Source organism: Vulpes vulpes, chromosome 5, assembly GCF_048418805.1.
Source record: "Vulpes vulpes isolate BD-2025 chromosome 5, VulVul3, whole genome shotgun sequence".
In the NCBI taxonomy this organism is placed as follows: Eukaryota; Metazoa; Chordata; class Mammalia; order Carnivora; family Canidae; genus Vulpes; species Vulpes vulpes.
In genome coordinates this window covers 76,110,918-76,129,646 of record NC_132784.1, presented here as the reverse complement: position 1 = coordinate 76,129,646, position 18,729 = coordinate 76,110,918, and the positions used below count along the sequence as shown (strand labels likewise).

General features: G+C 36.5%; 2 protein-coding genes across 2 annotated transcripts; both read right to left on the bottom strand.

Moving 5' to 3' along the window:
* Positions 1-3,116: 3,116 nt before the first annotated feature.
* Positions 3,117-4,028, bottom strand: LOC140598914 (olfactory receptor 4P4-like). Its single transcript, XM_072757352.1, has one exon. It carries the CDS (start codon positions 4,026-4,028, stop codon positions 3,117-3,119), a length of 912 nt encoding a protein of 303 aa, XP_072613453.1.
* A 9,542-nt stretch (positions 4,029-13,570) lies between these two features.
* Positions 13,571-14,500, bottom strand: LOC112912023 (olfactory receptor 4P4-like). Its single transcript, XM_025988752.2, has one exon. It carries the CDS (start codon positions 14,498-14,500, stop codon positions 13,571-13,573), a length of 930 nt encoding a protein of 309 aa, XP_025844537.2.
* Between the last annotated feature and the right edge of the window lie 4,229 nt (positions 14,501-18,729).

Below are 18,729 nucleotides of genomic sequence, written 5' to 3'. Positions count from 1 at the left end.
ACATACTTTATCATTATTGCATGATTGTTTGTGACATATGGAGAGTTCTAAATATATAAAAACAATATACATAGTCAAAAAGAGAAAAACAGTATCTTTGAATTTAATTCAGGAACTGTTGGTTGGTTTGCATTGTTTACATTAGTTTGTGCAGGTTTATAGCTAGGAAAAAGAGAGACACATTGAAAAATGAAGCTAGATAATAATCTTCTGGCTCAGTCAAATTGAAAAATAAAATACGTAAAAAGAAACAGTCATACAGGGCATAGGATTATTTGCAAAGGAGTAAGTGTACAGATGCATCTCCATGAAGGATAAAGAGGAATCCGAAATAATTCTGGTCTCTTGACATATATGAAAAATCTTCCTGAATAAGGTAACATCATGATTATGAATTATATGTAAGACAGGACGTCTAGAGCATGGGGCTGGGGAATCCTCAGCAGAGGGGATAGTTGAAATACAGCCACAGAACAGATAGATTCTAGAGTGTGTTTGGAGAATGTAGACGGACCCAGAGTAGCTGGATGAAAACATCTAAGCAAAGGGTCACACAGAGAAAAAAACAAAGAAAGAGGAAAAATAATTAACATGAGTCTCTGGTAGCCATGTGCCATGTTAAAACATCACTTGTGTTAGCCAAAGGAACATTACATCTTTGGGAAGTACAATATCACACCATTTTATAGATATTTTTAAAAGGGAGACTAATAATATGAAAGCAAATTGCCAAGACCCAGAGATAAAAGTTAGCGATATACCCACTTCTCTCTGACCCCAATGCATGTCATTGTAACACCACACACTCAACCAACATAGTGACTTCTGAGAATGGCAAATAAGACTCAGATTATTTATGGAAGATTTCTGATAAACAAGCAGGAAGGTTGGGTGTATTCCAAGGAAAATAGGATCCCTTACAGATTTGGGGGGAAGGGAGTGATATGATCAATCAGTGATGTACTTCAGAAGGACATTTCTTGCTTCCTCACATACAGATGGTCACACGTGGAACTATTTCGATCCATAGAGGTGACAGATTGCAATCTGATTCACAGTCACTTGCTTCTTCGGATCACGTAACGTCAAAGGTAATTTAGTCCAAGTGCCCAAAGAAAGCTTATATGCTTTGTATAATATCTCAAATAATACATGCCTTGGGTACACAGGATTGAAAGTACAATGAATACTACCTTATTTACATGAATTCTGACGTGTCATTGTAGACCACACATTCCCCATGGCAATTTTCATCCCTATCTTTCTCAAAATCCAGTTAAGAGGATTCAGCATGAGGGCGATCACAGTGTAAATATGGAGAGTTCCTCATCTCTGTTCTTGCTCCCTGCAGGTAGAACCTAAGTACAGATACAGGGCACGAAGAATAAAACTACCACCATGACATGAGAGCTGCAGGTGGAGAGAGCTTTGCATTACCCGGCGGAGGAGTGAGTCCTAAGATTATGTGATATGAATATGTAAGAAGCCACCAAGACAACAAAAAAGGCTGCCACCACCCTACCATCCCTGAAATAGCAATCACTAAGATTGTACAACACAGGTTTCTTTGCACACCAGTTTCAAAAGGGACTTTATATCATGTATGTAGTGATCTATATGAGCAGAACTGCAGAATGGTAAGTTGAGTAAATTTGGAAAAAATAAACATTAAATAAGGGGTAAAACTGGAACTTTTAAATCTGGCAATATTTTTGTTTTATTACTAACTCGACCAACTAGTCATCTGTCCAGCTTGTCTGTGCTATAAAAACACTAATGAATTACATCTCCCTTATCAATTTTTCTACCCTTCCTTCCTTCTGTATATAGGGCCTTGTATAATCATTATAATTTTAGTATTGCATTTATATGGACAAAACTGTCCTTATGTATTTTCACCATCATCCTATCCTGGTTACACAATCTCTTCTGTCTTAATGATACTTGCTCTGGTTTCTAAGAAGTCGTTTCTTTTTGTATCTTGTCAGACATTCAAATAAACAGATCACATCGAATTTTTTTTCGGGTTCCTCTAGGAAATACTTCTAATGCATCTACTCCTCAGGTTATTTACAAAGATGATTTGTATTTCCATTCATTTCCATGACTTGTGTCACGGGGTTTTTTGATTGAAGTTTTTGTTAATTTGAGCTCTTATTTGCTTTTTGCTTATGTTTTACATGCGAACATAAGAAAGCCTCTGGGGGACTCTGGGTCTAATAAATAGAGGCTTCACTTTATTTTTTTTTTAATTCATACTAATTTCTGGCATTTCATAGATCGCTGTTCCTTTATGGATTTCTTACATGAGCCAATACATACAAGAGCAGTGAGTGTGTTTTTAATACCCTGGGTGACTGACTTCACTCTATTTTTACTAGTATACATATGTTTTAAAGATTTTATTTACTTATTCATGAGAAACACAGAGAGAGAGGCAGAGACACAAGCAGAGGGAGAAGGAGGCTCCATGCAGGGGGCCCAAAGCGGGACTCGATCCCAGGACTCCAGGATCATGCCCTGGCTGAAGGCGACGCTAAACCACTGGGCCACTGCGGTTGCCCTACTAGTTAATTTTTATTTCCAATGTGTAGCCAAGAGTTTAAAACCAGGGTATCGCTTTAAATCAGGTTCTGTTATGCAGACTTCTTGATGTGTAATAAACTTCTAAATACTACTTGAGTTCATTTAGCTGAAGACCCTATCATGAACCAAAACTTGGTTATAAAATCATGGGTTTTAACCACTCCTTTGCCATCCAGAATGTTTCATCATGTGGTCTAGCCACCAAACCTGACTTTTCTAATACAATTATTATTAGAATTTTCTTTTTTACATCACAATTCACAGCTCATATGGCGTTCTTAACTGCACATATAACTTTTTATGCATGTAAACTTGCTCATGCCATCTCAAAATCCACAAAATTAACTATGTTTTAAGCTTATGTTTGTATGGTTGAATTAATATTTCTTTGAGTTATTCTGAAACTCTAACTCCTAAATTCTGTCACTCATAACATGATACCAGTAGGAGAATTACCCTGTCAGATGGTCTCCTCCCTCCCCTATCCACATGTAGCTGCCCCTCTGTTTTGCTAAAATGATGTTGAGCTCTCATGTTTGACACCAAAATTTTCTCATGGCATTTTTCATCTCTGAATTTCTCAGAGTATAGATTAAAGGATTGAACATAGGAGCAATGATGGTGTAAAACAGAGCAAATACTTTATCCTCAGGGAAATTGGTTGGAGGTCTAAGGTAGGCAAAGATGGAAGGCCCAAAAAATAAAACTATAACTGTGATGTGAGATCCACAGGTAGAGAGGGCTTTGCGTCTTCCTTCCGCTGAGTGATTTCTTAAAGTGAATAATATAATGACATAAGAAAAAAATAAAACCACAAATGTCACTAAGGTAACCATTCCCGAGTTGACAACCATAAGGACACCAGTGATGTAGGTATCAGTGCAGGCAACCTTTAGCAAAGGAAATATATCACAGAAATAGTGATCAATCTCATTAGGCCCACAGAAGGGCAACCTGATTACCATACAAAATTGAGGAAAGGAGTGGACAGCCCCACCAGCCCAAGCAGCTAAGACTAGAAGATTGCACCTTGTCCTGTTCATGATAAGCAGGTAGTGGAGAGGTTTGCAGATGGCAGCATAGCGATCAAAGGCCATGACTATAAGGATTAGAACTTCAATCATCCCAAAGAAGTGCATGGCAAAGACCTGTAACATACAGTTACCATAGGAGATGGCTTTTCTTTCCACTAGCAGGTCAGCAATTAATTTGGGTGTAACGCTAGAGGTATAGCAGATGTCTAAAGTGGATAAGTGGCTGAGGAAGTAGTACATCGGTTGGTGAAAAAGAGGGCTGCATCGAATAGAGACAAGGATCAGAAGGTTTCCTACCAAGAGAGCAGCATAACAGAATAAGAAGAGCACAAAGCAAAATATTTGCATGTTCTGGTCATGAGAAAGTCCCAAAACAATTAATTCTGAGACATTCCTCTGGCCCTCCATGTGTTTTGGACTGGCATATATTGTAAATAGATGGGTTCAATATCTGAAAAGAAAGAAAACATGAATCTAAACAAAATTAGTATCATGACAAAAATACCATAAATTTTCAAAAAATCAGACTGATGTCATTGAATAAGTGATATTAATTATTCCTGACATTGAGATTTATGCTTCTTTTTTATTTTTCTCACTTTTCAAATCTATTGTAAATAATTCTATAATGGGAACAATAGGGTAAAATCTCAACTTTACCATTAATGATTAAGGATATTTAAATGTTAGTTTGCTGTTAAAGAAGCAATTTTATTATTGTCAGTTATAATATTATATAACAAAAGGAATATAATTTACATGATTTTTAAAAATAAGCATGTGCGTTATAATGTGTACTCTGAGATCATGACCTGAGCTGAAATTAAAAGTTGGATGCTTAACTAAATGATCCAACCAGGTGCTCCACAAACTGATATTTTTAAATAAATTATCTATCCTGAAGACACAGTCCCGAATAAAACAGAATTTGTCCAGATCATCCTGAAAGAAGAACAGGAGAGAGCCCAGTGTCAGGCATGGAACCTGCTTAAGATTCTCTCTTTCTCCCACCTCAGCTTCTGCTCCTCTCCCTCTTCTCTCTCTCTAAAAAAAAAAAAAATTAAAAATAAAGAGACTTCCTTGCCGTGTGGACAAATATATATTACACATTTTAAACTAAAATAGGTTCGGGCACATTAAAAGCAAAGAATGCTTGAAAATTATGCAGCAAATAGACTGTCAATGGATTCAAGTTGTAAAAAATAAAGAGCCAATTTATTCATTTATCCTATTTACAGATTACAAACTAAACAAAAAATTTCGTTGAAAAATAAATTTGTGATGGCAAGTGATAAATGATAAATAAAAAGAAATTGCCCAAACATATTTGCACTCTTCATAATTCATGACTTTTCCTAGGAACTTCAGTATTTTATACACAATCTAGGCATAAAATTCAACCAAAGAATCTGTTACAGAATATAATTCCAAGGGAAATTTGTCTCAGCACTCAGTAACTAGATGTTGCATTAGTGAATGGATCAAAGATTCACAAGTTTGTATCTTGCACAAACCTGAGACATTATCTATAGATAGGGAAATAGAGTGTAGGAACAGGGAATGCACTCTGGGAGCTGTTTTAGCCAGTGTTGAGGAATTAACGGACACTTAACGAGTTGCAAACATTGCAGCACACTTTCCACCTTTGTCTGATGCAATGAAACCACTATATCTGGGCACTTGGTTGAATATTTTAAAAACACAGAATATAACTGTAGCAAAGTTATTTAGAAGCCATCAAAACCACTAACAAACTCAAGTCTTATGTCTTTAGGATCATTTTAGAGGTAACTGATGTAGCATTTTAAAATGGTGTATACTCTAAGAAACTCTGTTTTAAATTATCATTCAACCCTAATGTCATCAAGAAGAAAAAAATCTCCTGTTCCCACTATGACTTTAGTACTGCTATCAGGCTTTCTGATCTCTCTCTTGTCTTTAACAAAGCAAAAGTAATTATCAGGTTCACAGTGTTCAACAGTGAACAGTGTTTAAATAGAGGTTAATAATTTTATAATTCATTTTTTAATTTTTTAATTTATGATAGTCACAGAGAGAGGGAGAGAGAGGCAGAGACACAGGCGGAGGGAGAAGCAGGCTCCATGCACCGGGAGCCTGACGTGGGATTCGATCCCGGGTCTCCAGGATCGCGCCCTGGGCCAAAGGCAGGCGCCAAACCGCTGCGCCACCCAGGGATCCCAATTTTATAATTCACTGATCAATTTTCACCTTACCTTATTACAGCCAGGGCTGATTCCTAATTTAGGAAATGGCATACTGTTTACAGAGAGTTGTGTTTGCCTAAAACAAATGGACTTAAAGTTAATTGTTAGATAAGTCAGTTAGTAAACAACTTAAAGATGTCAATTGTATATCCAAACCCCTGATTTTCAATAAAGAGATTCAGATAAAGGAAATCTAAGTAATGTATTAGCATCAAAAACTAATATCATGTGGAGGACAGATATCTTGATTCCCAACCAGTCCGGGGTTGCATCCCATTCTTGTGAGCAAAGAACAAAGTTCGGGTATCCTGGAGGCCAGCAGGGAGAAGAGGCATGTTGATTCTTATCTCAATAAAAAAAAAGTATGCAAGGTGACAGATTACCAATTACCTACACTACGTTTATGAATAGTTGGAGGGGGGATATATTTTGCAGTTCATATAAATATATGGTCCAGAATTCTTGATCCCAAATAACTTTGAAATAATTTTTCATGGGTTTTAGCAAAATGAGCTTTCTTTCAGGTAGGAGTCTGTCTCAATTTCTGGATTATCACAGATGTTCCACGCACAGTAGTTCTTAAACTTTCATCCTGGTATATAAGGAGACATGCTATCATGATCACTGCTGTTTGCTGAAATAAAAGGGACCTGTGAATGCAGTCCAGTGAGAAAATTATTGTCCTTGAAACACATACTATATTCTTGACCACATGTCCTCAATTTGTTAAATAATCAAAATCATAAGTGATGAAAGGAAGAAATATTATTCATTCCGTGGTTGGAATCCCAGAACAAAAAAGATGTAGACACACAGAGAAGGATAATAACTGAATGGAGAATGCTTTTGATTCAGATTATGTTTCTACAGCAGTAACAATCTGAATATAAAGAGAAAACCAGTTGCCTAAATGCTCCTACTAGTCAGAGGTTTGATATTAAGTGAACTGTATCCTTATATATGCTTTATTCCATTTTAGTTATGGTTATTTAGAATTGATGTGTACATTTAAAATCAGACTAATCTGGCCAATGTTCTATGAGAAGTCGATCAACCATTTTAAGCAGACACTATCCAAACATTTTTCTCATTTACTTTATTGTCTTCCTTTCCTATATCCACTAACTTTTAATAAGATCTCAGTACACAAAATTAATTTTCCCCTTCCATACCATTTATGAATGTTGAGGTTATTGCTGACCTCTTAAAATTTCATTGTCCATATTTATAGAATCCATTAACTATTACATAATCCAGAAATATATTGAAGAATACCAAAAATAATGTAAACCACCCCAGTGTCATTCAAGGTTCAAATCCGCACACTAGTTTCCTTTTTTACCTTTTGGAGTCAACAGTCTCTGAAATTGCCATGTGCGCATATATAACCAGCCTCACAAGGAAACAAAATCCTCCCACAAAATATCACAAAACATATTAAAGAGGATGACCATGATAAATTTCAATTTGGAACAATCAGTTAGTAAAGAGAAATAGAATTACTCTAAAGCATTGGTTGTCTTTGGCATTTCTTAATACTAATAATCTAGCCTGCCATTTCCCTGCACTGTAAAGATACAGTCAAATTATTACTTTATTTCTTTGGTTTCACTACATAAACAATGCTGCATTGTCTTTTGATTGTGCTATTTAAACAATAAGAATAATTGTTCTTATAGTTAGAGTTTCCATTATGAGTTCAAAATTTCTCCTAATGATATCAGAATATGGCCAACTATAAAGTCACCTTAATTCAGTCAAATAAATCTAGTCCATTTTAGGGTGACAAGGTTTTTTGAAAGTTAGTAAGTTATTCATCATTGGGACATGCAATCATAAACTGGGCTATTCACAATAGAATATGGAGAAAAATATAAAAGCAACCAAAAAGGAACTCAATAAAGTTCACTGAAACTTAAAGATTTCATTAACCTCAACTGTTTTCGTTCTTAAGTGGAATTCTCCTCATAATAATGTATAATAAGACTACAGTTGGCTAAATTGTTTTTGTAGTAATCAAATTATCTTATGCTGCTACAGAAAATATAGCCTATGATCGGGATTAAATGGAATAAATTTAAGTAGCAGATAACCAACCCAAAGCACAGTTGGTGGAGCATTTTCCAATGAAAATGTCATGGTTAATTCACCGATCATTAGCTTTCAGTTACTGTAAGATCAGTTTTAGATCAAATCAGGAGGGCTCCCTTCTGAGGTACTCACTCTGCTGATCCTTCTCCAGTATCTAAAGATGAAATAAAATGCAGAGATTATAAACCAATTATTTAGACACATTTAGGTTGATTCTCTAAAATTATTTAAGGAATATCAACATGTCTTAGGACATTAAATTATTTACAAGGAGATTAGAACTTAAACATCCATTGACCATCAGGAATATAAGAAGTGGATTTTCAGACTTAAAAAAAATTGTAAGTATTTTGAGATCCTTGCAAAAACAAATATACATTTTAAGTTCTATGAGTTATTTATTTTGTGTGTATCCCTAAAGGGAAAGTTGATTCAGAAGAGCAGAATATAACATATGACAACACAAGAATTAATAGGTATTTGCAACTCTGGAAAATTATCTCCCAGCGGCATTTCTGAACAGAACTTCATCCAAGGCTCTGTCTTGCTCTCCATGGTACTGACCCTGGTGCCTGTGGGCATTTTCTGGATATAACTTTACTTATCTGTGTGCTAGCCTGTGTCAAGAAGTTTCTCTGGAGGCTCCACAAGCCGACATTGGGCTCATCTTGCTTTCTGAAGAAAAAATCATATTGCATGGAATAGTATTAGGGTAGTGCTGACTAAGAAAGAATTCACTGAAAATTAAAACACACAACCATTTGGGATCCCAGGGTGTGGCTCAGTGGTTGATGACGATCTGCCTTCATCTCAGGGCATGATTCTGGGCTCCTGGGATGGAGTCCAGCATTGGTTTCCCTGCAGGGAGCCTGCTTCTCCCTCTGCTTATGTCTCTGTCTCTCTCTGTGTCTCTCTCAGACATTAAAAAGTAATAACAGTAATAATATAAACATTTTTTGGGCCGTTAGAATTGCTATTTTGAAGACACAGACTCAGGTAGAAACCTAAAGTGTGTTCCCAGGAAGACAAAGTGAAGCAGAGTCATATAGCTGAAAGGCTGTGAGTGTAATTCTCATTCAAGTTCTCCACGCAAAACAGAGATTGGAATTAGGGCAGCTGGGATTGGTTGGGCTAAATGAGGGATTGGAGCTCCTTTAGAAGTAAAGAATGCAGATGATTCAGGGGTTATGGTGAGGAGGAAGTTAAGTCCAGGCTGAGGGCTTGCAGCTCTCTGAAAATTTAAAAAATCTTCATGGTTTCTTCAATGAGGATGTGCATAAATTCTTCCTCACTTATGGCTTCCTGATCTTATTTTTTAAAGAAAGACTCTCTTAAGTAGGCTTTCTTGCTCCAGTTGGAAATTTACTTTTACAGTAGTTTGGAAAAATCTGAGATGCGGGGGATCCCTGGGTGGCTCAGCGGTTCAGTGCCTGCCTTTGGCCCAGGGCATGATCCTGGAGTCTGGGGATGGAGTCCCATGTCAGGCTTTGGGCATGGAGCCTGCTTCTCCCTCTGCCTGTGTCTCTCCCTCTCCCTCTCCCTCTCCCTCTCTCTCTCTCTCTCTCTCTCTCATGAATAAATAAATTAAAATCTTAAAAAAAGTCTTTAAAAAAATCTGAGATGGGGAAAGACAAACAGAACCAAGCAGATGCAGTACAGTCCAAATGCATCATTATCTACAGTAACCTGCATCAGTAGAGTAGATAGATGGATAAAATAGTGACCTGCAATATCCGGACTCGAAATGGGTTATTTATTGTCATGGATTAACAATGAGGAAATAGATGGTAGGGAAATGGAGGGCAGAAGAAAAGGAATGGTAAAAGAATAACCAACCTGTTCTTTATACACATGTTAGTGTAAAAAAGTTATTTTGTCAGGTGAGAATAGAATAAAACATGGGGGGAAATCAGGACTCAATGCAAAATTTATTCTGTTTTCCATTGGCTTAGTCCTATGTGATTTCATTTCTGCAGTTTATTTGGCTGAGCCCAAAATGTGCACACTGACATTCAGTGAACCAATATTCTTCCATTATGCACAGATCCACATATTAACAATTTCCTTTATACACATTAAACTTCAGATACATTTTTATAGGATCTTAGCCACTACAAAATAATGATAACAACCACAATAACAACAATTATTGAGAAATTATTTTGTGTCTTAGGGTCATTATATCATCTCATCTCACAATAGTGCATATTGTGAGATAAGTAATGTTAGTTCCATTGTTCCAATAAGAACACAATTCTTTGGGGTAAATACCCAGTAGTGCAATTGCTATGTCATAGGGTAGACTCTCTTTTTAACTCTTTGAGGAACCTTCACACAGTTTTCTAGAGTGGCTGTACCTGTTTGCATTTCCACCAACAGGGCAAGAGGGTTCCTCTTTCTCCACATCCTCTCCAATATTTGTTATTTCCTGTCTTGTTAATTTTCCCCATTCTCACTGGTGTGCGGTGATATCTCATTGTGGTTTTGATCTGTATTTCCCTGATGGCAAGTGATGCAGAGCATTTTCTCATGTGCTTGTTGGCCATGTGTATGCCTTCTTTGGTGACATTTCTTTTCATGTCTTTTGCCCATTTCATGATTGGATTGTTTGTTTCTTGAATGGATTATAGAGGAAAGGAGATGAAATGAGTGGGAAAAAATAGAGAGGGTGACAAAACATGAGAGACTCCTAACTCTGGGCAATGAACAAGGGGTAGTGGAAGGGGAGGCAGGTGGGGGGATGGGGTGATTGGGTGATAGGCCCTGAAGAGGGCAGTTGATGGGATGAGCACTGGGTGTTATACTATATGCTGAAGCACTGGGTGTTACACTATATGTTTGCGAATGAACTCTAATAAAAAATTTAAAAAATAAAAACAGTACTTCAATTTTATACACACACACACACACACACACACACACAATTCTTTAGAAGTTAAAACGATTTGCTCAAAGAGCTACTAGATAAAAATAAGAAAAGGAACTGTGTGCTTTCTGTGAGGGAAAGGAGCAGGTTTTTATGTCTACTATATGCTTCCCGGCTATAAAATTGTAGTAATCGGCGATCCCTGGGTGGCTCAGTGGTTCGGCACCTGCCTTTGGCCCAGGGCGCGATCCTGGAGTCCCCGGATCGAGTCCCGCATCGGGCTCCTGGCATGGAGCCTGCTTTTCCCTCTGCCTGTGTCTCTGCCTCTCTCTCTCTTATCTGTGTCTATCATAAATAAATAAATCTTTAAAAAAAAAGAAAGTGTAGTAACCCTGCAGAAATAAGAGATTCTACTACTTTAGCATGATGGATATCAGAACTCACTGTTTTACTGGTTGTCTATTTCAACATAATGTTTTTGACCAAGCTTCTCTCAAAGAAGAGAGAATTGTGTCAATAACAGAAGGAGACAGCTGGTCATATGTTTACCAATGACACACACAAATACACCAGGATACTCCTTAGAGATGCATACAAGTACCTCATGTGTAACCCTAAGCCCTCCATGTGTCTCGGTTCATATTAACTTGCTCTTCTGAGAATTTATTTTGTTTTATTTTTCCTTATTTTCTAGCCCCTTCTAAAACCATTTGTTTTGTAGGTTATATGGGATTATTTATAAAACTGAGATTTCAGGTATTTTTGAAGATATTAGATTATTGTCTGCAGTTATTTTTGTCTATATTTTTGTTATATTGTCTACACTATACAATTATTATACATTACAAAATAATCAAAATATCCTTGGATAATTAATATGTTAATCGAAGTCAAACCAAACAATAACTAGACAGACTTAATTTCCTATGAAATAGAACATTTTCCCTTGCTATTCTACAGGTTATCATGGATCCATGAAAAAATCAGTAATCAATTAGATGTGAAAAGTTCTAAAACTACAAGTAACAAAAGAAGATTTCCTGACACAGAAGATAAACACCATCACATTTATGGTTTTTCCTGAAATTCTCCTTACTCTAGGGCAGGAGTATTTCAGCTGAGTGAACTCTATGTTCAAAATATGCAATCATTCTTCTGAGAAAGGGCAAATGCTTCAGCAGAGAGAAATGTCTACACAAATGGGAACCAAGACACAGAGCTAATGGGATTTTATGATTCAAAAGACAAGAGAAGGGATCCCTGGGTGGCGCAGCGGTTTGGCTCCTGCCTTTGGCCCAGGGCGTGATCCTGTAGACCCAGGATGGAATCCCATGTTGGGCTCCCGGTGCATGGAGCCTGCTTCTCTCTCTCCCTCTGCCTATGTCTCTGCCTCTCTCTCTCTCTCTCTCTCTCTCTCTGTGTGACTATCATAAATACATTTTAAAAAATTTTAAAAAGTTAAAAAAAAGACAAGAGGATAAAAGAAAATTAAAGTAGTAGCGCCTTCAAATATAGAAAATAAATAAAAAGACATAATAGGGAGCTGGAATCTCATGGATTTTATTCCTTTCCTGAGAGCTACATGGGATGTATGTTGAATTTTTAACTTTTCTGACATTACATATTTTATTACTAATGCATGATAGTTCATAACATAAGGGGAAGTGCTGGATATGTGAGAACAGCATGTAAAATCCAATAAAAAGAAAAGATAGCATCTTTGAATTTAATTCACTGTTTATTTATTAATTTGTATGGGTTTATTCCTACAAAATAGATAAAAGAAAAATAAATATACAGTACATTTTTGACTGAGTTGACTCAATCAAACTGGAAAAACATATAAGAAGAAACACCAAGATGGAACACAGGATTATTTTTAAAGGAGCAATTGCACAGTTTCATAGCAGCAAAACAAGGAAGAAATAATAAATACTACTGGTTTGTTCATGAATTGGCAAAATCTTCTGGAATAAGAAAATATCAGGAGTGTGACTTATACGTAAGACATGAGCACTAATGCATCATGGGAGCAGCATTATAAGCAGAAAAGATAGAGGAAATAGTCATAGAGCTGATAGACTATAGAGTATGTTTGGAGAATGTAGAGTGCAGTGTAGCTGACTGCAAGCATCCAAGGAGAGGGAAACAAATGAAGAAAAGTACAAAAAGAGGAAAAATCTGTTTCTAGAAGCCATAAGCCCTCCTCAATCTTCACACGTGTTAGCCAAGGCAATATTTCAACTTTATAAAGTACAGTATTACACATTTCATAGATATTGGAAAGATGGAAATGCATGTATAATTAAAGCAAATTGCCAAGACACAAAGATAAAAATGTACGAGAGTCAGTAATCACTGAGCTCTCCCTGACCCAAAAACTTGTCATTTTAACACCATCCTTTCTACCATTATAGTGCCTTCTGAGATTAGCAGATTCAGCCAGGACCAATTCTAATAAACAAGCGAGAACTTTGGATTTTATTCCAAGGAAATGTTGTTCTGTGTACATTACTGGAGCGGACAGTGCTATGATTAGGCATGTGTTTTAGAAAGACATTTCTAGCATTCCTCAAACCCATTCAACCACATCTGGAACTAGTTGGCAACCTTAGTGTACATCTGAACCACAGTGACTTGCTTCTTGTCTCTTATATTGTTAGAGCTCATTTAGTTCAACTCCCCAAAGAAAGCTATATGTTTTCTATAACATCTCAAATTATAAATACCCTGGGAACACATGGTTAGAAGTGGAATGAATATCATCTTTACCTGAATTTCGTATGTGCCATTTTAGACCACACCTTCCACATGGCATTTCTCATCTCCATGTTTCTCAGGGTATAGATGAGAAGATTCAACAAGGGAGCAATCACAGTGTAAAACACAGAGATCTCCTTATCCTTGTTTTCACTCCCTGCAGGTAGAACATAAATATAGATACAAGGCACAAAGAATAAAATGACCACCATTACATGAGAGCTGCAGGTGGAGAGAGCTTTGCGTCTCCCTACAGAGGAGTGGGTCGTAAGATTATATAATATGAGAATGTAAGAAGCCACCAGGACAAGAAACACAGCAACCACCACCATTCCTGCATTTGAAATCACCAAGATATTAACAACACGAATATCTCTGCACACCAGTTTCAAAAGAGGCTTCACATCACATATGTAATGATCTATCTGATTAGGACCACCGAAAGGTAGATTGAGTACCAAGAGCAATAGAGCAACAGAGTGCCAAAACCCCACACCCCAGGCCATGAAGATCAACAGGTTACACCTCCGCCGGTTCATGATGACCATGTAATGCAGGGGCTTGACAATGGCAACATACCAGTCTAAAGCCATGGACACCAAGATGAATATCTCCACCCCTGCCAGCAAGTGGGCAGTGAAGAGCTGGGTCATACAGTTGTTATAGGAAATGTTTTTTCTTGCTGCACCTAAGTCCCTGATTAGTCTGGGGACTACAGTGGAGGTGTAGCAGAGGTCCATGAGGGAAAGGTGACAGAGAAAGTAGTACATTGGTTGTTCAATTAGATGGCTGCGGATGATCATGCGTAAGATGATGAAGTTTCCCATTAAGATTGCCAAATAACAGAGCAGGAACAAGAGAAAGAGCAGTAGCTCCATTTGTTTATTTTCCCACAGACCCATGAAAACAAATTCTGTGACCTTGTTCTGATTTTCCATGAGGTTGAGGTGATTCCAGAGACACAACAGAAACTTACTTCATCTGAAATGATAAAGAACATATGATATCTACAATAGCGTTTTAAGTTTTGGAATATTTATTTTAAAAAGATTTAGATTATAGAGAATTTGCTACACTCTTTTAAATCCTTTCAGAGCAAGTGCATTATATTTTGAATTATATTTATTTATTTTTTAAAGATTTTATTTATTTATTCATGAGAGACACACACACACACACACACACAGAGAGAGAGAGAGAGAGAGAGAGAGAGAGAGAGGCAGAAACACAGGTAGGGGGAGAAGCAGGCTCCATGCAGGGAGCCTGACGTGGGAAATGGTCCCAGGACTCTAGGATCATGCCCTAGGCTGAAGGTGGCGCTAAACTACTGAGTCATCCGAGCTGCTCTCAAATTATATTTGATAAAAGCATATATTATGTTTGAAATTGTTGTAAACATTTTGCAAGCATTGAAGTCATAACAAGGCAATGGTTACTATTCTGATACTCATTTTACATATGAGGAAACAGAAAAAATAGGTTCGTTCAGTTAATTCCACCAAATATTAAAGTATTAGGTAGCAACCTAAGATATCAGATGCCTGCATCAGATGCCATTTCTATGCTCTTAACATCTATGCCACATTACCCACTGAGTAAATGGGCTTCCAGCTGTTTTCACCTCCTTAAAAGATACGGGTCGTACTCCATCTCTGCCATTAACCACCCATATAAGATTAAACAAATACCATCCCTTCACTGTGCTACATATATTTGTGTGTCTTGCAAGTAATTGTCATATTTCTTTTTTTGTTTCAATTTTTCATTTAAATTTTAGCTACTTGTTATATATATGGTAAAATTGGGTGCAGGTATGGAATCTAGTGATTTGTACCTTACATGTATAACACCCAGTGCTCATCACAAGTGCCCTCCATAATACCCATCACCTATCTAGCCCCTCTCCCACCCACGTCCCTCCAACAACCCTCATTTTGTTCTCTGTAGTTAAGAGTCTTTTATGGTCTGCTACCCTTTCTTTATTTTTTCCCTTATCCTATGTTCATCTAGTTTGTTTCTTAAATTCCACAAATGAATGAGATCATATGGTATTTGTCTTTCTCTGATTGACTTATTTTGCTTAACATAATGCACTCTAGCTCCATCCACATTGTTGCAAATTGCAAGATTTCATTCTTTTAATAACTGAGTAATATTTCACTGTTTATATGTACCACCACATCTTCTTTATCCATTCATCAGTTGATGGACATTTGGGAATTTATATATAATGTACGAATCACACACAAACTTTCAACATATCCAGTAGAACTTAAGATAAATTGTTGAAATTAGGACAAAATCAAGGCTCTTAATCATAGCAGAGAAATATCCTTAATTAGTTGATAATATTTTCAGTGATTCTTCTTTTTGACAGGTTTGGTCGAGATTCAGAACATGGAGAGGAAGGGAAGAGGCAACTGGAACACAATCTGAGCATCTGAATATAGGAACACAGTTTTTTGTTATATAAAAACTTTCCCTTTTTCCCCATCATTCTAAAGACACATGTTAGAGGCTGCTGTTGAAATACTAGAAACATTGTGGAAAGCTAGTTGTTTTCTGTTGATGTATTGAAGAACCCAATGTGATTAAATAGTGTCCTGTATATTTAAACATGCAGTTAGAGCTGCACAGTCACTTAGATGCAGTAGACCTAAGAGCAGAGAGTGAATATGTTGAACCATCACCTTTTACCCATGAACAAATATCTGCCACGGCAAAATCATGACTTGCCTAAAACACTGTTAATGTCAATGATTTATTTTAATGATACCAGTGAGGGAACAGTATGATATAGTGGACAGTCTCTGGTCTAATGATCATGAAGCTGAGCATCCAGTCTCCTATGTCTTGTTACCTTTTTCTTCTTAGTACTGAGCAATTCATTCTTCCCAATCCTCCTGCTTCAGCTCGTAGTGATACTGGATATGCCTGCCCTGTGCCAAGAGTGAAATAAAGTTCACTTACAGAGGCTTATGATTCTGATATGATCAAGGGTGAAGAAGAATGCTCCCCAAAATGGAAAAGAACAAGTTGTTATATAAGGAAACAGATTATCAATACTTTCATCAGTTAATTGATTTTCCCTGTGGATTTTGTATTCTACTACAACAGGATAGTTGAAAAACTCGTTACAAATACATTAAATGCAAAGACAAAAATCGGTGTTTGTATCAATTTGTTCTGGGTTGAGACAATGGAGCTTAGCAAAGTATTTTCTATGTATAAATTGATAATATCCAAACCTATTCCTTATTTATTTGGAAGAATATGATTGGTTAAAGTACATATATGAATTCAAGGATAATCTTTCATAAAATTGTAGAATAAAACAGTAGCAAGTTCAACTCTCAGTTTAGAATGTGTCCTGGACATTGTTGCAAGACTCAACCCTTCCCAATGTTTGGTCCAGTGTCACTCAGTTTACAATGATTGAACATCAGTTAGGAAAACACAGTTCCATATAGAAAAACATTCTGCAAAACAGTGCCCATAGAATCCTCTGGGAAAGTTCCTTTATGCATGAATATCCCCTGGCTCATCTTCAAATCATTTTCTTTGTGGTCTTTATTTCATCCATAAAAACAAAACAAACCTGTTCCTCTCCTCTCCCTCTCTCTTCCCCACCCCCGTCTCTCATACAAACACACACCACAAATATTTACAGGGTTTGTGGGGTAAAAAAATTTGAGTCCATCTTTTTGCATATTTTTTATTTAAAGAATTTCTTTCAAGGATCTCCCCTTAAATTTTAAGTTACTTGAGAAAAATCTCTGAGGAATTATGTGCAAACACATGTCAACTACAGGTTAAAAAGAAAAAAAGTTTCATTACCTTATTTGGAAGTGGGGATTATGACTAAGGCATAAGACTCATTTCACCTACACTATGCCTTGATGAGGTATGTTATTGTACTATTGTCCCTGTTTCGCAAATAAGGAAATTTGAACCCAAGGTTACACAAGCATTAAGGGGGAGTCTGTATCTAATCTTTTTCTGTACGATTTGGGAGCTCGCTCACACTTCATTCATTTTGCTTAATACCCTCTCACAAGTATAAAGAAAATCTTTAAATCTTCAATTTGTCCTCAAATTATCCATATTTTATTCTGAATATCTTGAATGACTTCTCTTAGAAATAACCATGAAGAAAATGTATTCCAGAAGAATTTACATATAAAGATAGGATTTCAATAAGGCCAAATTTTTATGTAAAATGAATTGCTAAAAATCCCAATTATTTTCTCACATTAAATATACATATATATGTAAAAATTAATATATAAAAATACTATACACACACACACACACCAGAATGCTCATTTCTGCAGGATTTTGCATCTCTTTGGAATGTCAAGGATCCTTCAGGCTGTTTTGTTTTGTTTTTTAATTTCTATGCCTGTGCTATACAACAGAAAACACATGTGGAATGTCTCTGACTCTCCTGTGAATCTTCCAACCAAAAGAACCTTTCAGGAGAGCATTACTGGGAATACCTTGAATTAAAAGCACAGAGGGGCCTGAAACTCCCACAGGCATCTTACAGTGGCCAATGCATATGTGGTTATTATTTGATAAATAAAGCTCATATTTTTATAAGATCATTGAAGCCCATATATGGGTTTGAGGTTTATTTTATTTATCTCATGAGAGTTATTACCTGAGTGATTCGGTACTTCTCTAGTATTATAGCAGTGATGTAATATTATGGGTATTTGCTTTTCCCCCCTCTGTCCTCTCCTAGAATAATTCTTTAAAGACTGAAGTCTCTGTTGTTTATTAAGATACATATATATTACATTACATTATATATGTATATATTATTAATATATCAGTATTATCACGATACATATATATATAATATACATTATATATATACATTACTATATATATATAATTAGTATTGAATCCCTTATCATTCCAATTATAATCTTTCTATGTTACTGGATATTACCTAGTTTGGGCAGTGGTTAGAGTTTGGAAAGGCCACAACGCACAATCATTTTCTCTCCTTATTTCAGTTTGTTTTTGTTTTGCTTTCTTTTATCTCCCTCCCTACCTTGGGTGAGAGAGAAATAGAATGTCAGTAGAATCTAATGGGAACAGGTTGAGTAAATGATAGCCCTTAGTTCATACCACATGATTGTCATGGGTCCATGAAGGT

Excerpts from the sequence above, each read along its gene's own strand:
- LOC112912023 (XM_025988752.2), bottom strand. The coding sequence starts at position 14,500 with ATGGAAAATCAGAACAAGGTCACAGAATTTGTTTTCATGGGTCTGTGG.
- LOC140598914 (XM_072757352.1), bottom strand. The coding sequence starts at position 4,028 with ATGGAGGGCCAGAGGAATGTCTCAGAATTAATTGTTTTGGGACTTTCT.